This window comes from Fringilla coelebs, assembly GCF_963513975.1.
Source record: "Fringilla coelebs genome assembly, chromosome: 8".
NCBI lineage: Eukaryota > Metazoa > Chordata > Aves > Passeriformes > Fringillidae > Fringilla > Fringilla coelebs.
The window spans coordinates 27,457,008-27,484,371 of NC_140066.1; the positions used below are offsets into that span (position 1 = coordinate 27,457,008).

Consider the following 27,364-nt stretch of genomic DNA (forward strand, 5'->3'; position numbering starts at 1 on the left):
CTTCATCCATGCAGTTTAGCAAATTGGCCAATTATTAACAGCGAGGGTTGCATGGTGGTTGATGCATAGTTCCTGCTACTTTGAAAGGCCTCAATTGAAACTCAATACATTTTTACAATATAAATTAATTGAGCTTTGGACCACATCCCTGTTGTGTGAGTGTTCTCTGCTCTCACTGTCAGAATGAACAGCCATTTGTAATGCAATGAGTAGCTGTGCTGTCTGTGAGCAGAGGTGGTGGAAAGTGAAGGATAACATTTTTCCAGTAGGAGCATGAAAATGATAGTTTGGTGGTGGTGCTGGGAATTGGTGAGATGTCTCAAAGGTGTTTCCCAAAGCAAGGAACCACCATATGCCTGAAAAATTCATCCTATGTTTTTCCAGCTCTGGAGTTCAAGCAGGCAATTCAGTAATTTATTCATCCCATGTATGAAACTTGAAGGACAACACTCAGTATACCTCTTATTTCTAGGAAGTATAAAGACCTTGATTTTCACCAGCTGGCACTACAGAAATTTTGTCTTAGATTCCAGCTGAACAGGGAAAAACTCTTGAGGACAGCTTGTTTGTAGTTGCTTCTCATTCAGTTTTTTTCCTCCTCTATATTTCCACTTGCAAAACGATAGGCTTTGTTACAGAACAAGCTGCTGTGCAGATTAATAACACAAGGACTGTAAACAAAATAAATGCATGTGGAATATTTTCTCTGGCTTTATGCAGCCAGATGTGCTAGGAAATACCTGTGGGGTTGGCTTTAAAATCCTATTTGATGTCTTCTTCTTCACATCTGCCTGCTTTGTGGGAAAAGGGAATAATTATGGTATCACAAAATCAGTCAGGATCAGTGATGTCTCAGCAGGGAAGCTGGAGGTTGCATGATGTGCAGAAAAGGGGGAAAATTGCTGATTTGGGGATGGTGTGGGAGAGCCTTCATGGCCTTTGCTTTCCTGGAGTTCGGATACACCAAACCTCTGGTAGCAGCTGTGTATCCCATGCTTAAACAGGAGGTGGGTGTAGGTAGGCGTGGGGTGAATTTGGCTAACCCAGATGCTGATCCTTTGCAGCGCTGCCAAGCTCCTGGAGAAGAGTCCATTCTCTGTTGGTGCCCCGAGCCCCCTGCTCCCCTCACCGGCGAGCCTGCAGCTGGCACAGCTCCAGGCACAGCTCACGCTCCACAGGCTGAAGTTGGCTCAGACTGCCGTCACCAACAACCCGGCCGCTGCCACTGTCCTCAACCAGGTGCTCTCCAAAGTGGCCATGTCGCAGCCACTCTTCAACCAGCTGAGGCACCCCACGGTGATGAGCGCCCCGCAGGGCCACACCGCAGGCCCACCCCAAGGGCCCGGCATCACTGGCACGAGGTTCCCCTCCGGTGGCATTGCCTTTCCTGCGCAGAGCCCGGCCTTAGCTGCCCCAGGGGGAGGTCTGGGAGCCGTCCAGGCCCAGGCGCCCAACGCGATTGTCATGAATCCCTTTGGAAATGTCATGGCTCCGACCTCTGGCCAGCAACCCGTGGTGGTGCGTCTCAACAAGGCAGGTGCTTCCACATCTACTGCTGCAGGGGGCTTTTATGAGTACAACAAGCAAAATGCCGTCACTGGCACCTCTCAGGCATTCACCTCAGAGGGGGAGCAGTCCAGCCAGCACGGCTTTCTTGCTGGTGGCACCCACGCTGCCAGCCCAGCAGCAGGGCTGCGCTACGAGAGTCACTTTGGGGCTCCCGGCCAGCTCCAGCACGAGGCAGCAGCGACATTTCCCAAGGAGTCCTACGGGGCAGCAGCACAGCATGGTGCAGCACGGGCCTTCCCCAGCGACCCACACACAGGCTCCCATCCGAAAGGAGATCCCGGCCCTGTCTTGCATGGCAGCAGTACAAGCAACCAGTGGGAAAATATCCCTAATTTCCCCAGCCAAAACAAGTCTGACCTCATGCCCGGCGACAGCCCGTGGCCGTCAGCGAGTCAGCAGCAGTATGAAATAAGAAACGAGCTGTACAACCCCGAAGAGCCGACACCTGACACAAAGTTCAGCACGGCCGCCCCCCCCGCCTTCGGCCGCCTCAACCACAGCGCGCAGAGCTTCGGCAGCCCTCGCATGAGGCAGAAGGAGGAGCGCAGTGGCGGCACGCCCGAACTGCCCACCCGCTCCCTGCCGCCGCACCAGCTTGGCGACCTCCGCGGCGTGGCCCCTCTCCACTTTCCCCACATCTGTGCCCTGTGCGACAAGAAGATCTTCGATCTGAAGGTGAGTGGTTTGAGGGCGTCCCTGGGCACGGTTCAGACCCTTGAACAGGCTGTCAGCTGACTGATCTGGCCACCAGCTCCTGCCACCCCTCACTGCCAGTGTCCATCACCACAGAGGTGCCCTGAGAGACGCAGAAACAAAAGGCCTTAGTTTCGCTGGGGGCATGGTACATCTGTTTCATGGCAGTTACCGGGGCTTCGAGATCCGGTTTTGTTCCACACGCTGCTGTGAAAAACGGTGAGATTACAGCACTGATGTGAGAAACGTGAGGTCTGAGCCGAGGTCCTAGCTCACCTCATGGGCCCGGAGCGAGGCGGGGAGGAGCTTGAAGCTGATCCCCCGATACTCAAGCCAGTGTTGCAACCCCACGTCTGTAGTTTCATCTGGTTCTTTTTTCTGATCCCAAAGGCTTCCCCCTAACACAGCCTCATGGAAGCAGCTTGCTTACACAAACCAGCGCATTTTTTGGATAAACTTATTTTAACTATTCCTCTGTAGGAAATTTTTCTTCCTTGTGTCTCTCAAGAAAATTTAGGTCTCAAGGTCCCCAGGGACTTTGACCTGAAAGCAAGAAGCTGCTCAGCACATGTGGTACAGACTGTGCTCTCTCTCACTTTTCTGTTCATACTGCCAAGGGAGCTCCAAATTCAACCTCACCCTCAAGAAACAGCTTCCCAGTTTCCCAGGCAATGTGTTGTAGATCACGTTATTTAGGTCAGGACTGGAGAAGGCCACTTAAGTGGCCCTCTGAGCCCCACAGCCATCCATGGTTGTTCTGGCCTCCTGGTGAGCCCTGCTCAACAAGTCCTTATGACCTTTTCTGTCACATCACAGGACCAGCACCTAACCACTAAGGCATGTGTTCTCATGCTGATGGTGGCCTGTCAATAAAATTATAACAGCCTGTATGTAAGAAGGAAAATGGCCAGCAGATTAAATAGTACCTGATCCCTACACACCCTGGGGATTTGGGATATTTGAATATATTTGCTTTCATGTTTACCTTTTACTCTTTTAGCAACTGCTTGTAAAAGGTTTTGCTTTGGTTACTGCAGCTTGTGGGGCTGGGCTGAAACAGACCCTGTCTAGGGCATGCTGGGTGTTTCTTTTTTTCATTAAGCACTTAAAAAGTGCAGGGGGAAAGCCATTGCAGTAAGTTTCAGGAGATCTGTTAGTTGGTATTTAAGGCCCTGCCTCAACTGAATCATAGAAATGTAAATAGCTAAGTGTACTTCGAGAAATGTTGCTAATCTAGTGAAATAATAAGCCCTGTCCTGGCTGCCTTGAATACTGAACACGTTCTTTGTGGACATTGCAGGAACTGAGGGTGCTTAGCACCTTGCAGGATGAGGTCTTCAGCAAGAGTGAAATAACTTCATTACTAGAAATACACTGAATTTAAAAGCTAATACAGAGAAGATTTCCTTTTGTAAAATAATTGATAACATTCAAATAATGAATCAGTAAATGCATTGGTTGAAGGAGTGCTTGGCTCTGACATCACATGGTTTCTTCAGCATCTCAGTATTGTCTTTAGAATAAGGTAAACTGAATGGAAGAATAATATTTTGTAAATTTGTCTCAGGATTTTTCCTGTGTTCATTGTCTCTTTGTTTCAACATAGGACTGGGATCAGCACATTAAGGGAAGTCTTCACATTCAAAAATGTATGGCTTTTTCAGATAAGTAAGTATTATTTTAAAATGAATCCTTCAAACTGAATTGCTAATAGAGTATCCCTTACTTCAGTGGTTTTCCACTAGAATTTACTGCCTAACAATGAAACTTTAATATTTTTGGTACATCATGCATATCCCTAAAGTTCTTTTTGTTCTTTTCCAGCACTGGTATCCGGTGTATGTTAAGCTCAGCAGATGGAACATTGCATTTATCGCCAAATAATGCAGCAGTTTTCAATCCATCTAGTATCGAAGGTGAATGGTTGTATGTACAATAGTTAAAAACACTTCTTTTAATTGAAAGGGAAATCAGTCTCTGAGGAGAACTGTGTTTTTAAAATGAAATGTGATAAAGGTTTCCAAGGAAAAATTTTGAGAAGTTGAGCACAAAAAAATGAAAGCCAATACTGTACCCTTTAAAATATGAATTTATTTTTCTTTCAAACAATAACTTGTTTTCATACTACAACAAAACAGCGTATAATTTGGTGTAGAGACTATGAAATTATTTACTATGTAAATGGGGCATTGCTTACTGACCACATTAATGCAATTAATATGAGCCAAGATTTTAATGAAATGTTTGTAATCCATTATTTAGATTATCCACCAAATGTTGGCACATCTTTTATCACTACACCAGCAAGATCCTTTGGCCAGCCAGGTCCTACATTTTCTTCTCCTCCATCAGGGGTAAGAGTGAGTACCTAAGCAAATTGATGTGTGTGTTTCTTCTAGAAGATTCTCATAGAAGCCACTTCTGCTTACTGAAATTAAAACCCTGAAGGCTTTCTTCTAGACAGTAATTTGAATATTTACTCTGTTATTTCAACTTCCCTGCAGTTCTTTTATGCTTTTGATTTTGACCAAATATGAACTTGGTTGTAGTTTTTGTTTTGCTTTGTTTTTCCCAGTGCTAACAGTTGTTTACCTGTCAGAGTTATTTGGGGAAGTGGGTAAATAGGTTTGTGTGTGTTTTCCATTGACTTTTCTCCCCATTATCTGAGTCTTTTTGACCCAGGAAGGTCAGCTTCAGCTTGGAATGAAGATTTGGATTAATTTTGAGTTACCTTCAATATTCAGCCCATCAAGCAACCTTCTGTCTCTCTGGTTATTTGTAGCAATTGGTGTCTGCCTCACTCACACTGAGGTCCTTCTCCCAGGTAGCAACAGTGGCTAAGGCAGTGGCTGCAGCTTCACGGTTATTCTCCTGGAGGTTCCAGATCAGTTCATTATACTGGATTAGCTTTTCCTTAGTTTATTTTAGGGTAGTATTTATATCCTCTGCTGTCACTGGTAGCCTTTCAGAAGTTTGTTTTGATGTGGAGCCTTCCATGGTTTAGGTTTATTAGTCCCTGCCCTGCATTCAACACAGGCACCCAGTTTTATATTGCTCTAATGCACACTTGAATTCCTAGCTCTGTAGTCAAAAAATGACAGAAAAAAGAACAAACATTAAAAGGAGTTCTTACACTGACAAAGCAGGAACATTTTAAAAGAGAAAAAAAAGGCAAATAAAAGCAAACCATATTCATAATGAAAATACAAAGTTGTTAGGGTTAAAATGATACTCATCACATATCAGAAAGTTACAACTAGAGCTGGACACACCAAAGACTTATGTTGGGGCGTTCATGGAATAGCAGCAGTAATCCAGGGGTTCAACTTTTCACCTTGTTAACTTTTATGTATATATCTCTCCTGATGTGGTCTCAGACACTCTGAAAAGCCAGGCTGAGTTGTGTCCCTGTGGCACTCCAGTTCACATCAGGCACTGCTTGCAGAAAGTTCACCCAGATTTCCTTAATCCAGCCAATTTTCTACAGTGCGATTTTACTGTGCAAGAGGTTATTTGAAGGGGTTTCAGCTTCTGCCTGTCACAGACACTGTGAGTGCAGGCCAGCAAAGAGCAGAGCTGCTCATGACAGCTGCCTCCAAGGTCAGAGGTGGACTAGTAGTGGGTGCAGAGGAATGTTCCTTTTCATCATGTCTGTCAACTTCGCAACAAATGAAATCACTGCTAATACCAGTGTCATTTCTCTTTAGAATCTGTCACTATTTATCATTTAAGCTGCCTGAAGAAGTCCTCTTCTGAATGACCTGCAGTATTTTGAGACATAAAAGAAACAATAACTTTGATTTTCCTGGATGCTGTAAATCCCTTTTTTCTTCAGAAGTCTATTGGATGAACAGGGAGCTATATTAGAGGTGTTAAGACTGAGTTTGCCAGCTGTCATTCACTCTGCAACCCAGGTGGCTTATAATTTATTACACCTTTGCATGGTAGTATTCACTTTCAGCTAAGCTGCTGCCATTTAACTGAGCAGTAGGAGATTACACTTGACCCTGCATGTAATCATAAACAAAGTGTTCAGATTTCTGGAAGAGCTTGCTCTGTGCTGTCCATCTGCAAATAACTCTATCCCTCTGTAAAAGGCAAGCGCTACCAGTCTTCACTTGGGCGTGGTGAGCCATTAGCACTGGAGGGATGAGGTTGGCAGTTTCTTACTATCTTTAGAAAAAATTTCATGTGAAGCTCAAGAAAGGGATAAAAATTTTTGAAAAGCAAAAAGCAGCAACAACAAATGTAAGAAAACAGCTGTAATAAAAAATCACCAAACTGGATGGGTGAAATAATATTGTAAATAATATGAGGTACATTTTGCTGTTGTACATAATTTTTTTTAGACTTGTTTTTTGTTTTTTTAATAGGCATGCAGCTACATTGGTAGCCCCTGGTAGACATTGGTTGCCGAGAAAGTTAACGTTGAATCTTACTGAAAATTACATTCAACACCTGGCATGCAACAGCTCCTCTAACTTCCTGATTGTAAATATGGAAGGCGTATATTCCTTTTCTGGCCATGATTTACAGCTCTGTTTAATGAATGGATCCAGTTTAACTGCAATCAGCTGACAACATTATTGCTTGGTACAGCCTGTTGACTCCTGGCATGAGTATGTGACCACTTCTTAATCAAGAACTACAGCAGGTTCATGGCCTAGCATTTTAATTTAAGCCATTGACAATTGTGGGGAAGTGGCAATGTCTTACTCTTGTTTGATTTAATGTACTGAGGGCTGTGTGTGGGAACGTGGGCTCTGGAGCCACGGCACTGAAGAGCTGAGCCTTTCTAGTCCAATAGACTCTTACATACCATCTTTTAACAAATCTAACAAAACAAACAGAAGGTGACTGGTGACCTGGAGTGTTCTTACACTGGGACTGCATTTGATGTTTCCTTTTCCTCTAGCTGTAGTAGTGTTCTGTTCTGTGCTACATGCTGCCTTGCCAGATGCGTGCAGACATCACTACCTTTTCTGTTCAATTGGAGTTGAATTGCTTCATCTTTTTTTCAGGATCAGGTTTTTGTTATTTTTCTGACAGAAGAACAACCTTACTTCTGGACTTTTGCACTTCTTTGACTTACCTTATGCACCTGAGTGGGCTCTGTGAGATGCAAGCTCAGTAGCAGATCACTGTGTAATGCAGGGTTCTAGTACAGCAAAAATACAGAAATGGTTAAGTGGTGAAGTCTGAAAGGAAGGCAACAGGATGGAGGTGTAAATAAGATAACATTAGCTCTGTAACTTGTGAACTTGCTGACAAGCCAAACATTTGTGATGGCTCTGGTGAACTTGATCCCATAAGATTGCATGATTTGCATCTTCCCTTGAATGGCACAATTTTAACTGAAGGTAGAGTTACTTCTTCAGTAAAATCCTAGTGCAGAGGTCATAAACATGGAGGTAGTCTGGAAAGATTTAATCCTGTGTGAGTGATGTTTTGCTTGTCATTAGCTATGGTAAATTAACATTCCCTCTGGCTGTACCCTGATGCCTTTTGCACAGGGAGTGTAGAGCCTGCTTCCCATGCCAGGGAGATGGGCAGCTCTTTCGGAACTGCCCCAGCACTTCAAAATAGACTTCCACCCTTGGGAAGTGATCACTACTCCAGTGCTCTGTGCCTGTGCCAGCCCAGTTTGGGAGCTCTGCCTCTCTGCATGTCCACTGCTCACTGTGTCCCCAGGGGGAAGTCCTTCTTCCTGTGTGTTGTTGCAGTGAGAGGGAAAAGTAGCAGGTTTTCTAACCCCAGGTACATCTGTGTGTCCTCTCACAAATCAAGTGGGATCACTTTTACCCCAGGCCCAGTCCGTTCCATGAAGAAGGATTTAAATTTAGTCTCTGCTATCCTGAACATCCATGTAGTCACATAAACTGATTTCCAATATCCATAAATTCAGCAAGGACTGCAGTGAGCAGTTAGTTTTTGCAGGAGTATTGTTGATCCTGTTTGAAGGACAGTCTCCCTTCTAGAAATGCTCTCTGGACTTTGCAAAGTCCAAGGCTGGAGACTCCATTGCACTGCAGCTAAACATTTCCATTTCCATTTGTACTTCTAAACCAGGATTGTAAAATGCAAGTTTTAAAGAATATTTTTTCTTAATAGCAGGTGAGCGGAGCATTGAATTTTTTGCAGAAATGTAAGATGTAACATAAAAACATTGGTTTGAGTAGGGTTTTTTTTCCCTAGTTTCCCCAGAGGAAATCTACATTGGGTCGAGTTGTTCACATTTGCAACCTCCCCGAGGGAAGCTGCACAGAGAATGATGTCATTAACCTGGGCCTCCCATTTGGAAAGGTCACCAACTATATCCTCATGAAATCTACCAATCAGGTACTGTACATTTGGGGTTACCAGTGTTGACATCTGTTGACATAAAGATATGAAGATATGAAGACATAAACATGAACATAGAGTCTTTGGGGGGAAACCTCTTATTTAGTAATAGAAACTTAAATATATGAAGCCTGCTCTCAAAGTGAAAAAAAAGTTGGTGGTCACTGAATTAGATGAAGATGTAAACATGACCACATCTAAACAAGTTCTTGTTTAAAAATCCTGGCAATCTCAATGAAAAAGTATTGTGAAACTGTACTTTTACTAATTTTTTAAAAAAGTTAATTGTTTCCTGCCTTCTCTCAGCCATTTGCTAGCATTGCTTTCAGACTTCTCTTGTTCTTTATAGCAGCTTAAGTATATCCTAAGCATTTTAAGTGTACCAGTGGTGTAAGCTGGTAAGAATAGAATATCTTCTTTCACATTCCTACAGCAGACAAAATGGATGGATGTAGAATCCATGCTAGTGGAAAATGTTTGAGATTGTAATGTGTAAAAATCACAGAATCATAGAATGATTTGGGTTGGAAGGGACCTTAAAGACCATCTAGTTCTAACCCCCTGCCATGGGCAGGGACACTTTCCACTAGAACAGGTTGCTCGGAGTCCCATCCAGCCTGACCTTGAACACTGCCAGTCAAGGAAGATTAGACACCAGTCATTTTGTTTTTGACTGAACCACCTTCTAAGGTGACATATTGGCTTTAATAGCTGGTTTGAAACCATTATTTGCAGTTAAAGAAAGAATGAGAAATGGACTGAGTATTATCACTTCAGCTTCAGGCCTGGAAAGCTACCCAATTTTGTACTATCGAGACATTTTGCATGAAAAGCATCCAGAGAAAATTTATTGTGCTGCCTTTTCTCTCTTTTACTTTGTATTCTTAATTATGTAATAGATTCTCCACATTCAATAAGTTCTCTACATTTGTGCTAGGCCTTTCTGGAAATGGCTTACAGTGAAGCAGCCCAAGCCATGGTACAGTACTACAAAGAAAAACCTGCCATGATAAATGATGACAAGTTACTTATTAGGATGTCTAAAAGATACAAGGAATTACAGCTGAAGGTAAGATGGTCATTCTTGATCAAATTATATAAGTTTCCATGGCACATCTGGAGAATACATTTTAAAAGATTCTTGCTGATTACTGATTTCTAATTAATGCTTTAATATGATGGAAAAACAAATAAATATAAATTAAGGAATATATATTATTGATCTTTTACACTTGCTCTTATTTTAAATTGTAACTCTTGGAAGAGACCTCATTTTCTATGATCCTTTCTTACCATTCTTTCAAAAATCCTTTCTAAGCTTCCTTGTGAGCAGGCTCCCTACATTGCTTGGTCTAACAAATGTCTGAAACACAGCCATGTGTAAGACACAACATGTCAGCAAAAATAAGATGGTTCTGTGCTTTTAGTCAGGCATTAAGCCCAGAACAATACTTTTTTCACTGCTTCCATGCTTGAGCCATAGCACAGTCTTGACACCAATCAATGGTAACAGGACTAAACAGAATACTGATTTCTTTTTAGTTCTTGTGAATAATCTAAGTTATAAAGCAAGTGGGGTGGGTTTTTTGGTTTGGTTTTTTTTTTGGTTTGGTTTTTTTTTTTTTTTTTTTGTGGTTTTTTGGTTTGGTTTGGTTTTTGGTGGGGTTTGGTTTTGGGTTTTTTGTTTGTTTGTTTGTTTGTTTACTTTTAACACAGAGTCAAACCAGAGCAATATTCTTTAGACTTTCTGTAGAGTGTGTGACACTTCTGTTCTGGACACTTGAGTGATGTCCAGAGATTGCTGCTCTTGTGAAAGTATTTATAGAGTCTTATATACTGCCATGTAATGCTAAGAGAGTAATTTTATTTCATGGTGACTTGGACCAGAACTGGCAATGCAGAGCTTAAGAGCTCCATATTGTATTACCTAACACAGCACAAAGCTATGTTGTAGAACAGCTCTGTAATGTTCCAATTTAATGTTAAGAGTCCCTTTATGAGCCTTGGGGAAAAAAAATAAAGGAACTCAGATGGTTTGGCTTGACCTTTGGAAAAGCCTCTTTCTCTCCTGTATGTTTATACTAGCTTAAGGAGACTTAAAATTAGTTGCCAAAAGTTCATAAATCAGGGCAGACTTTCCTAATGTGGTACAGGGAGGGGTTCAAATGTTAGGTGGTGGAGGTTGTGCAACTTGACAGAGAGGCAGGAGTTACCCAGGAGAATGTGATAGTTTGCCTAGATTCCAGGAAGATTTTTCTGCTTTTCAATGGCAGCTTTTCACGTCATGGAATTCTTTTGCTTTGCAAAAAAAGAAAGCAAATAAAAATACAAAGAGGGAAATATGCATGAGTTAGCATATACTGCAACAAACTGCTGAGTTCCTGCATGATTATGTTGCTCATCTGTGTGTGCTCCAAGTGTTTGAGGAATTGCGAGCTCTCCAGCCTGTGTAGGGCATCCTACCTAGGAGTAATCAACACCCCAGGATACATCTTGCACTTAGCTTGTCTGAAGCTCTCCTTGTCTAAACATAGTCCTTTGGAGCTATACTCCAGAATGAATAACTCTGAGATCAAGAGAAGGCGGTTCATACCTAGAGGATCAGAGATAGGCTACTATACATATTTGATTCTGTATCAGAAAAATAGTCTGGTTTGTTTCCTCTTAGATCCAATTCCTAGAAAATGCTTTGTAGGGATTGTGTAACAAGGTTTGAAAACAAGCTAGTATTCAAAGCCTGTTAGAGCAGGCAGATATGAGGAGAGACTGCTACAACGTAATGGAGCAAATTTTCTGTTTGTATCATTTTACTGCTTTGATCGTGCTGTTGAGAAGGCAACAGCAAAAGAGAGTGTAACCACAACACTGAAACTAAGTATTTCTAATTCTAGCATAGTTGAATGAAGCATCGATACTGTTTCTTGAAGGACAAATCACCTGTATCATCTTGGAGAGTAGAGCAGCATGCTAAACAGTGTCTTTGTTTTTATTAGAAACCAGGTAAGAATGTGGCTGCTATAATCCAGGACATCCACTCACAGAGGGAGAGGGACCTGCTGCGTGAAGTGGACAGGTAAAGTTTCTCTGAAGTTTGGAATTGGAAATCTGTAAATCTACAGGTAGAAGGAGCATTATCTGTGCACTTCCCTCTCATATTTAATTTGTTTTCCTAATTGGGATTTCATTTATAAAGTAGTATATATTTTTATATAGTTCAGTAGTTGGTACAGGGCCTGTATAATGAGATCCAATTGAAACTGTGCATGTTATGAAAATAATTCTTTCCTACTGATTATGTCTCAGAAAGCATGTCTGGCATGTGAAGAGCATAAAAATGAAACTGATCCACTCTCCTCCCTGTTGACTGAAAAGCATAAAGGCTGGGGGTGCTTTGAGACCAAGTGGGAAGGAGGCAGTTCAGATTAAAATGTATTTGGGTACATTTCTGATCTCTCTGACTTCTGGAACTTTCAGCAAAATTGGAGAGGAATCACAGTCCTAAAACAACTCTTTTAAACAGGTGGCCTTTGTCACTTTTGTGTCAGAGATGCCCTAGCTGAGTGAGTATTAAGAGTATACACATTAGGGTCATTGTAAAGGTATTAACATATTACAAGCTTTTAATGCTAAACCCCTATGAGATGCTTTTAAGAATGAATGAATATATTCTTGACAGTTCTGTGGGGATTTAGTTAAGCTCTGTGGCTATGACACTGCCTTTTCTCCTGTTCACTGTTTGCAGCTGTGCAGTGCATGCCTGTGAAAGGCCTGGGGTCTCAGGTTCGCAGTCCCCGGGGCAGTCCCCATGAGCTTCCAGTGTACAAGAATTGGTAGACAGCAGTGAGTCAGCCAGTTACAGTAGCTGCCTTTTCCCCCTGCAGCAGGTACGGCACTGAGAGGCCCCGCTCCCGCAGCCCCATAAGCCGCTCGCTTTCGCCTCGGTCCCACACGCCCAGCTTCACTTCCTGCAGTTCACCCCACAGCCCGCTGGGGACCAGCAGGACCGACTGGGGAAATGGGAGAGATGCATGGGATCAGTCCCCCTATTCTCGACGGGAAGAGGAAAGAGATACTAGAGAATGGCGAGAGAATGGGGACGAGAAGAGGGACAGGACTGACACGTGGGTACACGAGAGGAAGCATTATTCTCGACAGTTGGACAAGTTTGATTTGGATGAACGGCTTGAAGGAGGCAGAGGACACCGAGAAAAATACTTAAAGACTGGTTCCCCTGGGTCCCTTCACCCTTTATCTGGCTACAAGAACAGGGAAGATGACTATTACCGAAAATCCTCTAAGTCAAAATCTGACAAGTTTCAGAGGCAGCTGCAGGATTTACCTGGGAGATCTAAGAGAAAGGAAGAGGCAAAGTTAAGGGAACGCAGGCATTCTTACAGCGAGGACACTGCCAGGGAGGAGGCAGCTGAACAGAAGCACAGCAAAACATCTGAGGGCTCCAAGCAAAAACAAAGCGATAAGAATAAGGTGAAGAAAGCTGAAAAAGACCAAGAAGATGCTACTACTGAAAGCAGTGATGTAAAGGAAACCAAACCTCCTGAGAATGAGGTAAATAGAGATTTCAAAGTATATGTAAGAAGAAGTGCAAGTGGTGAAGTACTACATTTTCTGAAATATCTTAGAGAATTTGTTGTGGGTGTGATGCCAGCAATGAAATATGTTTTTCCATGATAGAATTAGGGAATGTAGTCATAGAAGAAGTCTTGGGAGGCCATGTTGTCCATGTTTTTGCCCAGACCATGCAGATCTATTACACTCTTGTGGTGTTGGGTATATGGACATTATAATTTTGTGTCTAGCATAGAACCTTTGGGTAACAAATGAGGGGATGGGGTCAGACAGCTGAAAATGAAACCAAGTGACAGTCTGCTGTTTGCATGCAGGCTGTGTGTGAAGAGGCAATTGTCCTCCTGCTAACTCTGTGCAGAATGCCCCATAGCTGCTCTTTCTGCATCCATCACCTGCTTCCACTGCCAGTGAGGAGGATTGAGTTATCTGGAAATTAAGTGATACTTTACAGAGGTGCACAGTATTTATACAGGGAGGTGGTTGCTATACTATTAAAATGGGGAATGAACTTTTAATGAGAAACATTTCTTTCTGGATAACTCAACAGAACAATTGTTTTTATTAATCATGTGTCCCTACCCTCAACTGTGGCAGAGATAATTCATACCACTCCCTTCAATGTACTGGCAGAAATCTCTTCCCATGACAGAAACCACTGAATCAGCTCATCTATAAAATTATGCAATCTCTGGAAAAATACTTCCAGTGGTAAAGTGGCAATGTTTGTGGGTTTGATTCTCCACTGGGAAGAAGTAGGAGGGGGAACACACCCAGATACCTCATTTGCTCAGTCTCAGTACAGCCCATACTCACATCCCCACCGCTTGAGGATCTGGTTACTGGCTCTTGGCCACCTTGCTGCCCCTGGAGTCCCCCAGGGATAGCTGCTGCCATCCACCCCCAGGTCTGTTGGCACAGGAGGCTGCAGTGGTGCTTGGCTGACCAGGGCTCTATCTCTTGCTTTGTGCCTTTGTGCTGCCGGGGCCATTGTTGGTTGTTTCCAGTTGATCATCTTCTCCTGTGGGGCTAAGTTGGTGGAATTTCCTAGATTTGTAACTCACTAGTGTGTAACCTGCAGCAGCACTGCCTCATGCCATAGATAAGCATGTTTGTACCACCTTTTATCTTCTTCCTCCTTTGGCTGTTATTTTACTGATGCGTGGTTCCTTGGGAGGAGACGTCAGAGAGAAATGTCAGACAGCATCCTAAATCACACTCCTCTGCATGTTTTCCAAGTTGTTTTACACTGGCTTTGCTAAAGGCATACCTCTCTGGGGACTATTGCTAGTAATTTATTTTAAAAGGAAGAAATAGTTTTGTATGCTTTGAACTTACTTTTGCTTTGTCCCTCTTTTACTAAATATGAGGTAGTACTGTGGTTTTGTTCTTCCCAAGTATGAACTGTACAACCAATTCCATTTTCAACTGATCCTGTGTCAATAAACAAAACAGTTGAGGTCTTCTGCAGAGTTTAACACTGCTGCTCTCCTTACCACATCTGAGCCAACATAACAAATGTGGGTAGAGAACAGAAGAGTGGAGGCTGGAAATTTTAATTAATTGACATTCTCCCCCACCTGTCTTTCAGCCAATTCTGTGATATAAATTACACCTCTAATTTTGTTTAAAATTCTTTTTCTTAATTCTTATTTGTACAGCTCTGCTAATGGAATTTATTGTTGGGTCTTTTCCCACAGCCTAGTTGACTTGCATAAACTTTAGAAATAAAGAATGTGACCTTGCGAGTGACTTTCCTTCTCTAAACCCAGAATAGAAACATACTAGAGCACCACTGTGTGTTGCTATACGTGTATATGTATTTATTTTAGCTTGAAAAAGAGGAGCAAGTTCCAGTGAAGAGCTCACCTTCAGATAATAAACAAGGAAAAGAATCTGGAGAGATTCTGGAAAACACAAGGAAAGAGAAGGTTGGTGATGCATTGTTGGTGTGTAACTTCTTTGAGAAAATGATTGAAACCTCAGGTTTGGTAGAAGGTTCTCCCAAATGAAGTATTAACCCCTAATGAAAAACCACATAAAGGGGTTAGAGAAGGAGGTTGTCTAAATTAGCTTGCCTTATCTTGACCTCTGCTTTAAGGCACAGCTTTTCCTGACGTCTCCAGAACTCTTTTTTTAGTTACTCTTTGCTCATGTACATTGCTTCACATACATAGCACTTGGCAGTGGCAGCTGTGAGGAATGTATGCCCAAGTGAACTGGGTAACTTTGCAAACTGTGCCCAAAAATAGGAGATGTGGTCAGATAGTGGGGAAAGAGGGGACTATGGTGAATACTTTTTAGAATATTTGCCTTATGAACTATAGATAGCAGTCTTCTGATTGTTTCTGGTTTTAATTAAATAATTCCTTTACAGCACCCCTACTGCTGCATTGGAATCGGGGACGGCAATGTCCCTGGAATTCCTCCAGCTTCATTTCTGTAGGGTCATGGGTTGATGGTCAAATATGGAAGATATTGATATCTGTTGCTGCAGAAAACTGATCTCCTGGCAAGAGCAGTGCCAGCTCACAGAGTTTTCATGCTGTTTTAGGATTCTAGGAGGGGAAGTGTGGGAATGGCCAAACAGGAGGAGAATACAGATTATTAATAGATTGTGTGTACGCAAGGAGTCTGGGAGTTGAAATCTAAGATGCAAGTGTGTCTTAAAAGTAAGATATACCTTTTAATTCTAATACTTCTCAAGTCCAGTATTAGTGCCTAAATCTTGTAAGTCTGAAACTGCATGTATGAGGTACTTCAGAATATGTGCCTTGGGGTATAACTGTAAACCTGCTTTTTCCTAAGGTTTAGGCCAGTGGCTCCCAGCACAATCCCTGGCAGAGGGATTTTGCTGGTGGAAGGAAATGACTGCAGAAGGAAGCCATGTTTTCTCAGTCACCATGTGAATTTAAAGGACCTGGTCCAGGAAAGTGCAAGTCGCAGTGCTCGAATGGGGTTCAGTATATTTTCATTGCACTGAAAAGGAGGCAGAGGAAGGCGATCACGTAGTAGCATCAATTCCATAACAAAGTGTGCCTTGCAAATATTGTGGCTTACTCTATTGCTTACAGAAAAGCAAGAAGCAGGGTACTGGAGAGACTGCAATCCCCAAGGCAGTTACAGAATCTTCACAAAGAGAAGTTTATGTGATAATTCGGTAGAGATTTTTTGTCTTTGTGCATAAGGTTTAGAATCACACCAAGGCATATCACTCTTTGAAAGTAAAACACTGGAGGAGTTAGGCATGGCCATATCAAGGTTCTTCCTGGTTTCAAGGACCACTTTTTACAGTGATTATCTATAATCACCAATCTCTCAAATGTTTGTGACAGGACCGAGACTGGGAGAGTGGAAGTGAAATAGAAGGTGAGACCTGGTATCCTGCTAACATGGAGGAATTAGTGACAGTAGATGAAGTGGGAGAAGATGATTTAATTATGGAGCCTGATATAACTGAGCTTGAAGAAATAGTTCCAGTTGATCAAAAAAATAAAGCTGCTTCAGAAATGTGTCCCTGTATGTCAACCATGTTAGAACTGAAAAACGATCACAGCCACTTAACAAGAAGTGAAGACAAATTTGCCCATAAAGCTTTAGAAACAAACTTCAGAACAGCAAAGGGCAGTGCAGCTTCTAGTGGCTGTCAGGAACATGATGAGGATGATGATAATGATGATGCTGTAACTGAAGCATCAAGCCTAAATCTGGACCCTGAACAGAAGCCAGAGGAATTGAAAGAAGACCAATCTGCTAAGGAGACTGATTGCCAGCAGAAGGAAGGAAAAATTGATAAGAGCTCTGACACTCCTTTAGAGCCTGAAGATCACCAAATACCTTCTGTTCATCTGAAAGAAGAGACTCTCCAGCTCCCTGATACATTTATAGATGATTACAAACAGATGGGATCACAAGGAGCTGAGAGCAGAGAAGTTACGGAAACGCTCATTAAAAACACTAGTGAAGAAACAAGACATGGAAGCCAAGAGTGTCCAGAGGCCAAGGGTAACTACTGCTTTTTTTCCCTTCAGCCTGCAGAGAGCCTTGCATGTTTTCTCTGAGGGTAGACTGAAATTTATTGCTAACGAGAATAAGTGTTGTTAATAGTATCAAGGCTTGTCCTTTGAGCAGCTTAGTAAAAGAACCCCAGTGCCTTTGGCCAAACTAAATCATTAGAGCCTCTTAGATGAATAGTGTAAAGGAAATATGATAAGCAGCTTGCAAGCTTTCTGAAAGGCATAAGCTGCTATAATTGTCATGTCAAGGTTCACATGAGTTTAGCTGAAGTCTTTCAGTGCCTTGCTAAATTTATTTTGAATTGTCAATGAAATGAGTGACAGTCTCTGAAGGTCAACAGAAAAGTATCTGTAATGTCTGGCTGGCTCCTGGACAAGGTGGGTATTCTTGCACACTGTACTGAAGCATTATTAATGTGTATATCGTGCATAGATTGTTACTTCTCAGTCCCTGTTCATGCAAATATATGCCTTTTGCCAGGACTTGCCCTATCATGTCCTGTTATCTACTGCATGCTGCCTTTAATATAACTGATAGGATGTGCTGTGAGATAATGTCAATAAATGCAATCATAGCTACCTGTTTATATTTTAGCTGTCAGGAAAAAAGGGATCTTGAGGTCTGAAAGTCGGTTCAGTTCCTTATCATGATACTTGAGCAAATGGGCTGTGTATAGTGAGATAAAGTAAAAAACTACATTGAGTATGTTGTTCAGAAATGCTCTTTTTTAATTGCTGCCAGAGCCTATGTGATGGACAGGGGCTTTTGAAAAGAAGCTGATGGAAGATTTTTGAGAGTGCAATGCTGGAAACATTTTGTGTGAACATCTTATTTTGAGCTAACTTCTTCCTCCGAGACAGATTTGAAACTCATTGGTTTTTAACACTTGCCTGATTGGCCTGAGGACGCCTTGCTAGACTTTGCATGTTTGGAGATAATATTGCCATGGGACTGGGCAGGGCAAAGTTGGCTCTCCTGGGCTTCCTGGGCAGCCAGCTGATGAAAGAGTTGGGTGTCTCAAGAGCATATTTACTAGTGTTTCCAGCATCTCAGCTTCCAGCTTGTCAGCAGGGAGCCTGGAAGCTCCAGGGCCTCTCATGCTTCCCAGGTTTCTGACATGGACTCGTTATCTGGGATCTGCTGTCCAAGGCTCTAGGCCCTCTACAAGTGCAGCTGCCAGCTCAGAAGCACAGAAATCAACTGAAGTGGGGCTTTAGTTGCTGCAAAGGCCCTGAGTATCTAAGCTTACCATTTTACTGGGGGTCTTCCAGGTTCTCTGCTGCAGTATTGGAATCCTGGGGTAGGTTTAAAGTTAACTTGAAAGCCAACTAGTTAGGATTTTATATTATTTTCTTTTAAATCATGCAGTAGACATATTTAAAAGTGAAGAAAAATTCATTCTCACAGCCAGAAACTGTAGATCTTTGAACTACAGACTTGAAAGAGAGGAAGGGTTTAGTTTGGGCAAAATATGTTTGTTTTATAAGAAAATATATCCCTTATTTAGGTAAAATTTGCAATGCGATAGAAATTTTGTCAGGGCAAGTGAGGTAGTTCTTTGATGTAAGAACTGAAAAAGAGGAATCAGACCAGTTTATCTGTATTTCTGTAGCTCTGTGATAGCAAATTCCTCTTATTTTAAAATAAAATTAATTCATATGATAGCAATCATGGGAAGGGACATCATCTTTCTTTTGACTGGCTATATCTACCTCAGCAAATCAATCCGGTGTTTCCATATCTTGACTCTCCTGCTGTGTCAATTAGTGTCAGCCAGCAGGGACCAACCATCCCATCCCTACTATTCAGAAACCAAAATCTTTTAGTGGCTGGGAGCCATAAAGCAGAAACTATCCCTTGGAGGGATGAAGATGGGAGAAGACTGGCTCCAGGGAGAAGATGCCAATGATGCTGCAGGGATCCTGCAAAAGGCAGGTTTGGAGAATTGTATTCATCAGGTCTTGCTGCCCCCACCATCTCAGCAGCCCCTGTGCCAGCCCCGCTGCAGCACTGATCATGCAGTAATATATGTGGTTACAAAGCTGCAGTCAGACCATGCTTCTGCCAGAGGTGTGTAATGTTATAGATCTAGAAAGAGATTAAAATACAAAAAAACCCCTCCAAAGATAGCAGTAAAGTAGAAATAGAAAAACAGTCTACTGGGAGAAATCAGAGTGACTGCACACCGTAGTACAGCTGCTGGAGTTGCACTAAGCAGGCCTCTGATTGGAATGGAAAAGGATTTTTTTCCTGATTTTACTTCATTTATAAATCCACCCAGAAAGTGTTCCCAAGAAGCTTACAAACGTCTCTTAAATAAACTGCTTTCATTCAATATGTTTATTCATTTGTTAAGCAAATTCTAGGTACTTGGAAATGAGATCTCTGGAATACCCGGAGGTAGAGTCTAAACAAAGGCCCTCTGCACCAGGCTGGGAACAAGAGGACGTCTTCACCGAGCTCAGCATTCCCCTGGGTACGTTGGGCCGCCCACTGCAATACCCAGGGCTTACAACAAGATGTCACTTTAAGGCTACTTGCTATATTTATTTTTCAGAACAGATGTGGGGAGAGAAGGAACAAAGTATATGACAGAAGGGTAGCTGTTGAAAGAAACAGTCTTTTGATTCTAGATCATTGCTAATTCATTCCAAATGAAAGGCAAAAGGCAGCTGATGAGATGAAAGAAGTTCCCTTGGACTATATAAGAAATACATATGAAAAAATACTTAGTAATTTAGAAGTCTTTGGCATTAAGTATAAACAAAAGTATTGGCTTTTCTGTGTAAATACTGATTATGAGCAAAACACCTGGAAGAACTGCATCCTCAAAAGCAATCTGTGTAACTTGAACATGTATTTACTGCTAAAAAGTATTGCTTTTCTAGCCCTTAAGGTTACAGAATGAAGTTTCCAGTCAATATTATGATAAAATAGATTTTAAAACATGTATATCTAAGAGAGAAGAGAAAAGGTGTGTTTTCAATGCACAAGATTTTAAAATGCAGCTCAATATTGCAAAATCAGGGAAATCAGAGAAGTGAATTCAGGATTCAGTCTTCCTATTCCTAATATTTAACTAAATAGCATGTTTTTTCTTTGAAAACAAGTTTATTATGGGAGGGAGAGAATTTCAACTGACACTTTAATGTAATTCAGAATGTCTCAACAGGTGTGGAATTTGTGGTGCCTAGAACTGGGTTTTACTGCAAGCTCTGTGGGCTCTTCTATACAAATGAAGAGACAGCAAAGACAAGTCACTGCAGGAGTACTGTTCACTACAAAAATCTCCAGGTAAAAACGCACCTGAAGCTACCTAACAACAAGCTTGTGGAGTGGTTTGTGTGTAAGGTAGATGATGCGATAAAAAATTGGTTTTTAGTCTGTGGACAGAATTCAGATGAAGTGAAATTCAGGCAAACAAACTTTTCAGTAGTTCCAATCATTAGCATGCTAATTTCTCACTCTCAGGTCCTTGAAATCAACTTCTGGACCATAGGTAAAATGAGGCCAGGTGATAATTTGATCTTCTCATCTACATTTGGTCCTTGTGACTAGCACAGCACGCAACTCAGATCATTAATTCCCTGTTTCCGAGGGTCCCAGTTGTTTCTGTCACTGGGAGTGACCCCAGAAGCAGCAGTGTTCAGTACATCTTAATGTCAGGAGCATTAAACATGGCATTTGTCTGGTAACATAGCCAGAGCCATTTCTGTGTTGGTGTGGTTTCTCAGCGTGTTTCAGCTTGCAGATCTCTGTGACATGTGGGCTCTGTGAGGCATTTCCTGTGACCCACTGAAATCTCCTCCCTGTGTGCAGAGCACCACTGCTGGGTCATTTCCATCTGGATATGCAGGAGCATGTCAGTGCCTGTTGCTCCATAAGAATGTAACAAAAACATGTCAGCAGTTGATAACAGCACAGGGAGACCATGTGTGCCTGCAGTTCAATCAAAGACCTGCCTTTGTCGCTTTTGAGATACACCATCAATGGAATCAGTCACAACGGCCTGAGCATTACCTGTCCCATGCTCAGGGGTCCTCAGAGGAGAAGGCCTTGGCTCCCACCCCAGTCCCTGCCTGTGAGCAGGGTGTGTATACCACACACACTTGTGCTGGCATTCTCATACTCTTAGCAAAAGTCATGGCAGAGCAAAGCAGAGCTGCTCCTCCTTTCTCTGTTCCTTTCCTCTGCCCACAGTAAATGCAGTGGTAAATGCAAACTGCTTCTGTTCAAGTAATAGCTCTCTTTCCTTAGGTGGCTAGTAGGCATTGACACTCACAGTCAAGTAATTTCTCTGTGAGAATTTTCTTCTTAGCTTTCCTGAAGTTCCATAGCTGTAATTATACAAAGGCCTCTGGCCTCCAAAGGCTTCCTACAGGGCTCTGATGCTTGCTCATAATGGACCCTCCAAGTGCAAGCTTGAAAAACAGGTGCCCAGTTTGCATTCCTGTTTTTGCTTCATACAAAAAACCCCAGAAGGATTCACCAGAGGTGGCACCACTCAGTGCAGACTGTGTATCCCATGCAAGTCTGTCCCTAAGAAACTCATTCTAAAGAAAGATTGCAGCTCTTGCCCCTGCTCCTGGAAACTGGTTCCATGCGAAGAAGAGGGATTTTTGTTTGTTAATTTTCTAACTTATTTTGTTAAAGTCATAAGAAACAGGCCCAACTAAAACTGACTTAGTGTGAAAATAACCTCTTTTTCTCCCTATTAAGCCATTTCCCATGAGTACCGTGGTAGATAGCTAACACTGACTTGAGATAAAAGAACAAAGACTATAAAAGCTGTTAAAATTAAATCTGCCAAATGCAGTAATAAAAACAGGCTGTTCTGTCGAGCCATACCTCTTATCTTGCTACATACAGGAAGCAAATGTCTTGTCCAACTTTTGCCTGCTCAAATGGAAACTTAGCAAATTTCAAATCAGTGTTCTGTGTTGCTAGAACCCTTTTAGTCTCCATAATGATCATTTATGCATTCTGCAAGGAATATGAGGATTCTTCTGTGATGATGCAAGTTAACGAGCGTATCCACCATTGCAGGAACTAGGGACTCTGACTCTAGTGCAGCTGTGGGAGTGCTGCTGCAGTGTTCCTGTTCTCCTTCCTGAATGCCAAATGCCACCATCCAGTGCCAACAACAGTGTCCCAAATTGTGTCATGGCTTTGAGTCTTTTATAGCTGATTTGCTACTTGTTGTCTCTCATGTGATCTCCTTGAGCCACATCCAAAATATATGTTCAGTGTTTGGATTTGAATGAGACGCTGAAGAGCTTGTTTGCCAATTTTCTTCCAAAAGCCTTGTTTATATGATGATAGTTTTGTCTTGAAGTAGTCAACTTTATCTAACTATGATGCCCCTCAAATAACATCAATCACTGATAAAAAAAATCAGCTATTTCTTTGCTAGCCTTGCAGACTTTTTATAATTTTTAATTCTCTTCATCATAATAAATTATTTTCCCAGGTGATATTTGTATTTACAGATACACTGCAATTCCCATGTCCAAAAAAATCCATATTTTTGCCATTCCTTCCTCCCCTTCCTCTGGCTACAGAAAGCTGTCACCATTCATCTGGTGGAAGCTACCTTGGCAACTCAGTGAAGTATTTCATTCTGTTTTCCACTGGTTTTATGCAGTATTTGTCAAAACTTGTATTTAAATGAAAAAACCACATTTTTTGCTTGACTGCCATTTTGCTATATATTAATCTGAATCTCAAATTTCAAATCTGATCTTTGTGATACTCATGACAGCTGGCAACATCAGCTAAAGGTATTGGATAAAACTCAGTCTTATTTTGGTCGGTGCTCATGAAAAGCCCCAAAAGCTTGGGTTATCTGATCCAGGGACAAGTGTTAGTGATTTATTACAGTTCACGCTGTACAGAACACGTCTCCCAGCCTTTATGGTCCCTATATCTCTGAATACTACTGTAACATTTACTCTGGCTTTTTGCCACGTGGAATTTTGCACCCAGAGATCAGGACTGAGAGTTGTGTAATTTCCACAGCCCAATCTCTCTAGTCAGAGTAATAAGGGTGCTGTCCATGGGCATGTCCATTCATTACCATTGCTGAGTAACTTTCAGACAAACCTCTTTTTTTCAAAACTTGTATTTATCTGAGAGAATGTGGCAATTCTAACACAGCCCTTAGGATTTTTACAGCCATTTCTCATTTAATCTCTTTCCCATGGATGCCAAAGAGTAAACTGTACTCTGGGGAAATCCTGCAAGTAGAGAAAAATTTGCAGTGATGTGAAAGGATCTTTTAAAAATAAATCAGAATGAGTAAATAGCTAGAAAAGGAGTTTTATGATCCTAATAATGTGTAGATCAGTTATTCTTGAGTATGATGAAGGTGATGTGTGCAAATCATTAAGAAGAATACCTCTACATTATTATGCTGGAATTTCCCAGGTGTCTCTGCACTAGCTGCTGCTGAAAAAGCTTCTTTCCATCCATTTCTGTGTCTGCTGACCTTGAATAAAGGGTTTGAGCACTATTTTGAGACCCATACCCATTCATCACCCATTTTGTGTGCAGCTCTGCCAACTAAGAGCACTGCCAAAAAGCTGAAAGCCTCACTGGCCATGTCTGTTCTTTTAAATCTCAGTGAGTACCCAAAGCAGTGAAAGGCTTTATCTTAGAGAAACACAATAAAGGTAAATGCTCTAGCCAAGCTGCTAAATTGTGTTGATTATTACTGAGTGTGATTATTCCCTTAAAACAAAATGTTCTCATACAAAAAGTGTATCTCTGAGCTGGACATGCTGAAAATATAATATATAAACTTTAAATCAAGACTCTGAAATCACATTTATGTTCTGACACACAAGTACTTTCCTGACAGAATTCAGTTGACTCAGTGGAGTTAGTTCCTGCCCTGTAGCACAGGGGAGTAGAGAAGAGGTGAGGTTTGGTTACACAGACTGATGGGGAGTAGAGTCCTCCTGGTTCTGTCACCAGTTTCCCCCATGGCACACAGTAATGCTCTGAACTTCTGAGGCTCTGCATGTATTCAGGTCATTTTCCTGACACAGCCATATTTTCTAGCTTGAGTTTTCACCAAAATGTGGCTTCTGTGTGCTTTCTTTCCTTTTTAGATATTGGAAGAGTTAGAGCTCTGAAGAGACATAAAGAATCCTGTGTTTAATATTTTCAGTTTTGGTAACAATGCTTTGGTTTTTTTATGTGGTTGCAGAAGTATCTATCCCAGCTTGCAGAAGAGAGCCTGAAAGTGAAGGAAGAAGGCAGCCCTCTGCCTCAGGATGACACTGGCATTGTTCCTCACTTTGCAAAGAAAAAACTATGATGCAGATGAACTGGAAGAGCTGTAATGAGTGAATGCTGATACGTCTTTTTTTTTTTTTTTTTTTTTAATTTCTATGATATAACTGTCAATTTGCACTGTACAGAGGAGGGGAAATAAAGAGCATGTTCCATGCATCTATGCCCAGAGTGCCATTAAAAACCAAAATGCCTGAAACTGTTTCCCACGGTGAAGCAATGCTGGCATATCTGTTAGAAGTGGAGCAATTCTTTCTCACACTCTGCGTGCTGGGAGTGGTTTCCTAGATTAAATCAGAATTCTCAGGGATTCTTAAAGTTTTAGTTCTGATGTAACATGTCAGGTCAGGTGGAGTACTTAGAAGCACTCAGCATCCTCCACTGGACGCTGGAAGGAAAGGAGATGTGACTATTTATAGGCTTTAATGTTGCTTAAAATATCTTCAGCCATTTCACTCATTGCCCCAGTGAGAAGTAGGATTTGCATTGGATATCTAAAGCCATTTTGCTAAAACTAGTGAGTAGATGGCATAACGTAAACCCCATCAGCACCCACCTCCATGTCTTAGAGCTTGGTGAAATGACAAATGTTTGTGTTGTCAAGCACTGACTGTACGCTGCCAGTGTTGTGCCAGTTCCAGGGGAGCCACAGTTTGTCCCAGGGACCTCAGAGCCTGAACCCAGCACAGCAAGAGCAGTTCAAATGCACGTGCTGACAGCCAGCCTGCTCTGGTTTCAGCATTTTCCATGGTGTGGCCAGGGTGTTTTCCAGGGACCGTTGTGTTTGAAACGCTTCTTTTTGATAATTCTAAAGGGTGCCAACTTTGAGTCTTACAGACTTGAAACTCTCATGAGGGGCTTTTAAAGTGCCACAGATTTGGACCATGTCTCTTTTAGACATTTTATTCAAGATCCTTGCTTTTGGGGTCTTTTTGTTTTCTTTAAAGCTTGCTTTTCCTCAGCTTGGCAATGTTGAATTTTCCTGGCTTTTATGGAAAGATGCCAGCTTTCTAATATTGTTTTTGTATTTTATTTCCCTGAATTTTTTAAGGTGAATAAAACAACTGATGGCTCACAGAGCACTGCACTGAGAACACAGGATGCACCAGCAGCTCTGGCATTATTATGACCTATTGTTTCTGCACAGTTGTTGCTTAGTATTTTGCAAAGTCCCTTTGAAATGCACTGTACAAGTTTCTGGTTCATTTCAATAGGGCTTTGTGTACTAAAGTGAATACGCATGCAAACCATTGCCAGGATTGATCCCAGAGTTTATAAAATGCCCTGTGCAATCTGGGCAGATGGGGATTTGCAGGCATTTCCATTCGTTGCCTGACTCTAATATTCATCACAGTGTGTTCTGTAAAAATTGCTGGTACTGGATGTCCTCTTTAGATGTTGTGCAGAGGAAACAGTTTCCCAGAAGGTTCTAGCTTTCCCTAAGAGTGACAGGGATGTTGCACAATATTGCAAAGTGGCTAAATTGCCAAAACTGCTTCCACCAAAGTATTTGTTCAATTATGTCTTGTGCCAGCAGCTGTGCTCATTCTCTGAAGTACCCTGTAGCCAGGCAGTGTCTCTCAGAGGTGCTTGGTGTTGTTGCCTGAAGCCCTGTTCCATTCCATGGCCTATGCTTTCCACTCATTTTTACCAGAGGTAGGTTCAGATTTCATAGTTGGAATTCTTGCTTCTTGCAAGTTGAGGGATTCTTTGCATCCCAGATTCAGACAGAGCCTACCAAACAACAAGGGGAAATGAAAAACATTACAGCCTAAATCCTCCTTTGTCCAGGCTTGAAGTAGATTAAGACTCGTGTCCATCAGTTATTTAAAACAGCTAGTTTAGTTTTAGTCTTGAGGGGGGGGTTTGTTGTTTTGGTGGGGGCTTTTTTTGGCTTTTGGTGGGTTGTTTTTTTTGGGGGGGGGGGGTGTTTTGTTTTGTTTTTTTTGGTTGGTGTTTTCTTTTTTTTTTTTTTTTTGGTAGGGGGCTTTGGTTTTTTTCCCCTATGGAGAAGAAAGGAACCCACCAATATTGCAAACCAGGTATTTTTCCTTCAAGGGTTGGGTTTTCCTTTGACTGTTTGTTTTTCACATTGCAGTGAAACTTGAGCGCAGGGCTATTAGGACAAGAGCTTGTATTGCAGGCTGTAAGATGATGAAAATGGCAGTAAAGATTGTGCAATTGTCTTCTAAAGTGCAGTTCTCTAGCTGGTCATGTATCATCTGAATATGAAGTTCCCTTTGTGCCCTTCAGCACAAACTGAACACAAGGGAAGGAAATCAAGCATCAAATCTTTGAAGCTAGCCCTGCTATCAAACTGGGGCTCTCACCAGCCTAATGGGAGCTTGTTAGACCATGTGGTTAAGCTTAATTGGATGTGAGACATAGCTGACTGTATATCAAAGTCATATGCCTCCAGCAGCTTTATCCCCAGGTAACCTCAAATGAGAAAAGTATCACTGTTATTATTCTTTATTTGTAGTGCAGCAGAAGCTACAGGTCCACTGCCTTTATTATAGGCAAGGCACAAATCCACAACAAAGACTTTCCCAGGCCAAAGAGCTTTAAATCACACTTTCTGAAAACAGACAACAGGTGGATACAGGCAGGCAGGGAAAGCAGCAGGTAACCATGAGATTTTGACTGGCAGCAGAAGAATAATTAAAATGAGTGTTTACCCAGGGGCTTATTTTTGGATTTATGGGAGATGATTCAAGCTATTTTCCCCCTCCTCTGGTTCTGAACCAGGTTCATTCCCTTTATTCACAGCTTGCAATTAACCTCCTTTTTTCCCCTAGACAGTTGCATTAGGAATACTACTCCCTCCTTGATACAGTGGGTCTTGGTATGCTTTAGTCCCCAG

At 42.0% G+C, this 27,364-nt stretch overlaps 1 protein-coding gene across 7 annotated transcripts in view; it reads left to right on the forward strand.

Annotated features, from left to right (window-relative positions):
- The window catches only part of RBM20 (RNA binding motif protein 20), a 100,502-nt gene extending 74,149 nt beyond the window's left edge, over window positions 1-26,353 (forward strand). For 5 of the 7 annotated variants that reach the window (XM_084210609.1, XM_084210613.1, XM_084210611.1 and 2 more), the window contains 13 exons: window positions 1,065-2,244; window positions 3,869-3,930; window positions 4,087-4,178; window positions 4,525-4,616; window positions 8,458-8,601; window positions 9,542-9,673; window positions 11,598-11,677; window positions 12,486-13,170; window positions 15,021-15,119; window positions 16,524-17,193; window positions 19,562-19,681; window positions 20,378-20,499; window positions 24,416-26,353. In XM_084210609.1, the coding sequence (XP_084066735.1) occupies window positions 1,065-2,244; window positions 3,869-3,930; window positions 4,087-4,178; window positions 4,525-4,616; window positions 8,458-8,601; window positions 9,542-9,673; window positions 11,598-11,677; window positions 12,486-13,170; window positions 15,021-15,119; window positions 16,524-17,193; window positions 19,562-19,681; window positions 20,378-20,499; window positions 24,416-24,526 (3,589 nt within the window). In that variant the 3' untranslated portion in view covers window positions 24,527-26,353. The remainder of the gene's footprint in view (window positions 1-1,064; window positions 2,245-3,868; window positions 3,931-4,086; window positions 4,179-4,524; window positions 4,617-8,457; window positions 8,602-9,541; window positions 9,674-11,597; window positions 11,678-12,485; window positions 13,171-15,020; window positions 15,120-16,523; window positions 17,194-19,561; window positions 19,682-20,377; window positions 20,500-24,415) is intronic. The other 2 variants (XM_084210610.1, XM_084210612.1) reach the window with 2 other exon arrangements.
- The last annotated feature ends 1,011 nt before the right edge of the window (window positions 26,354-27,364 follow it).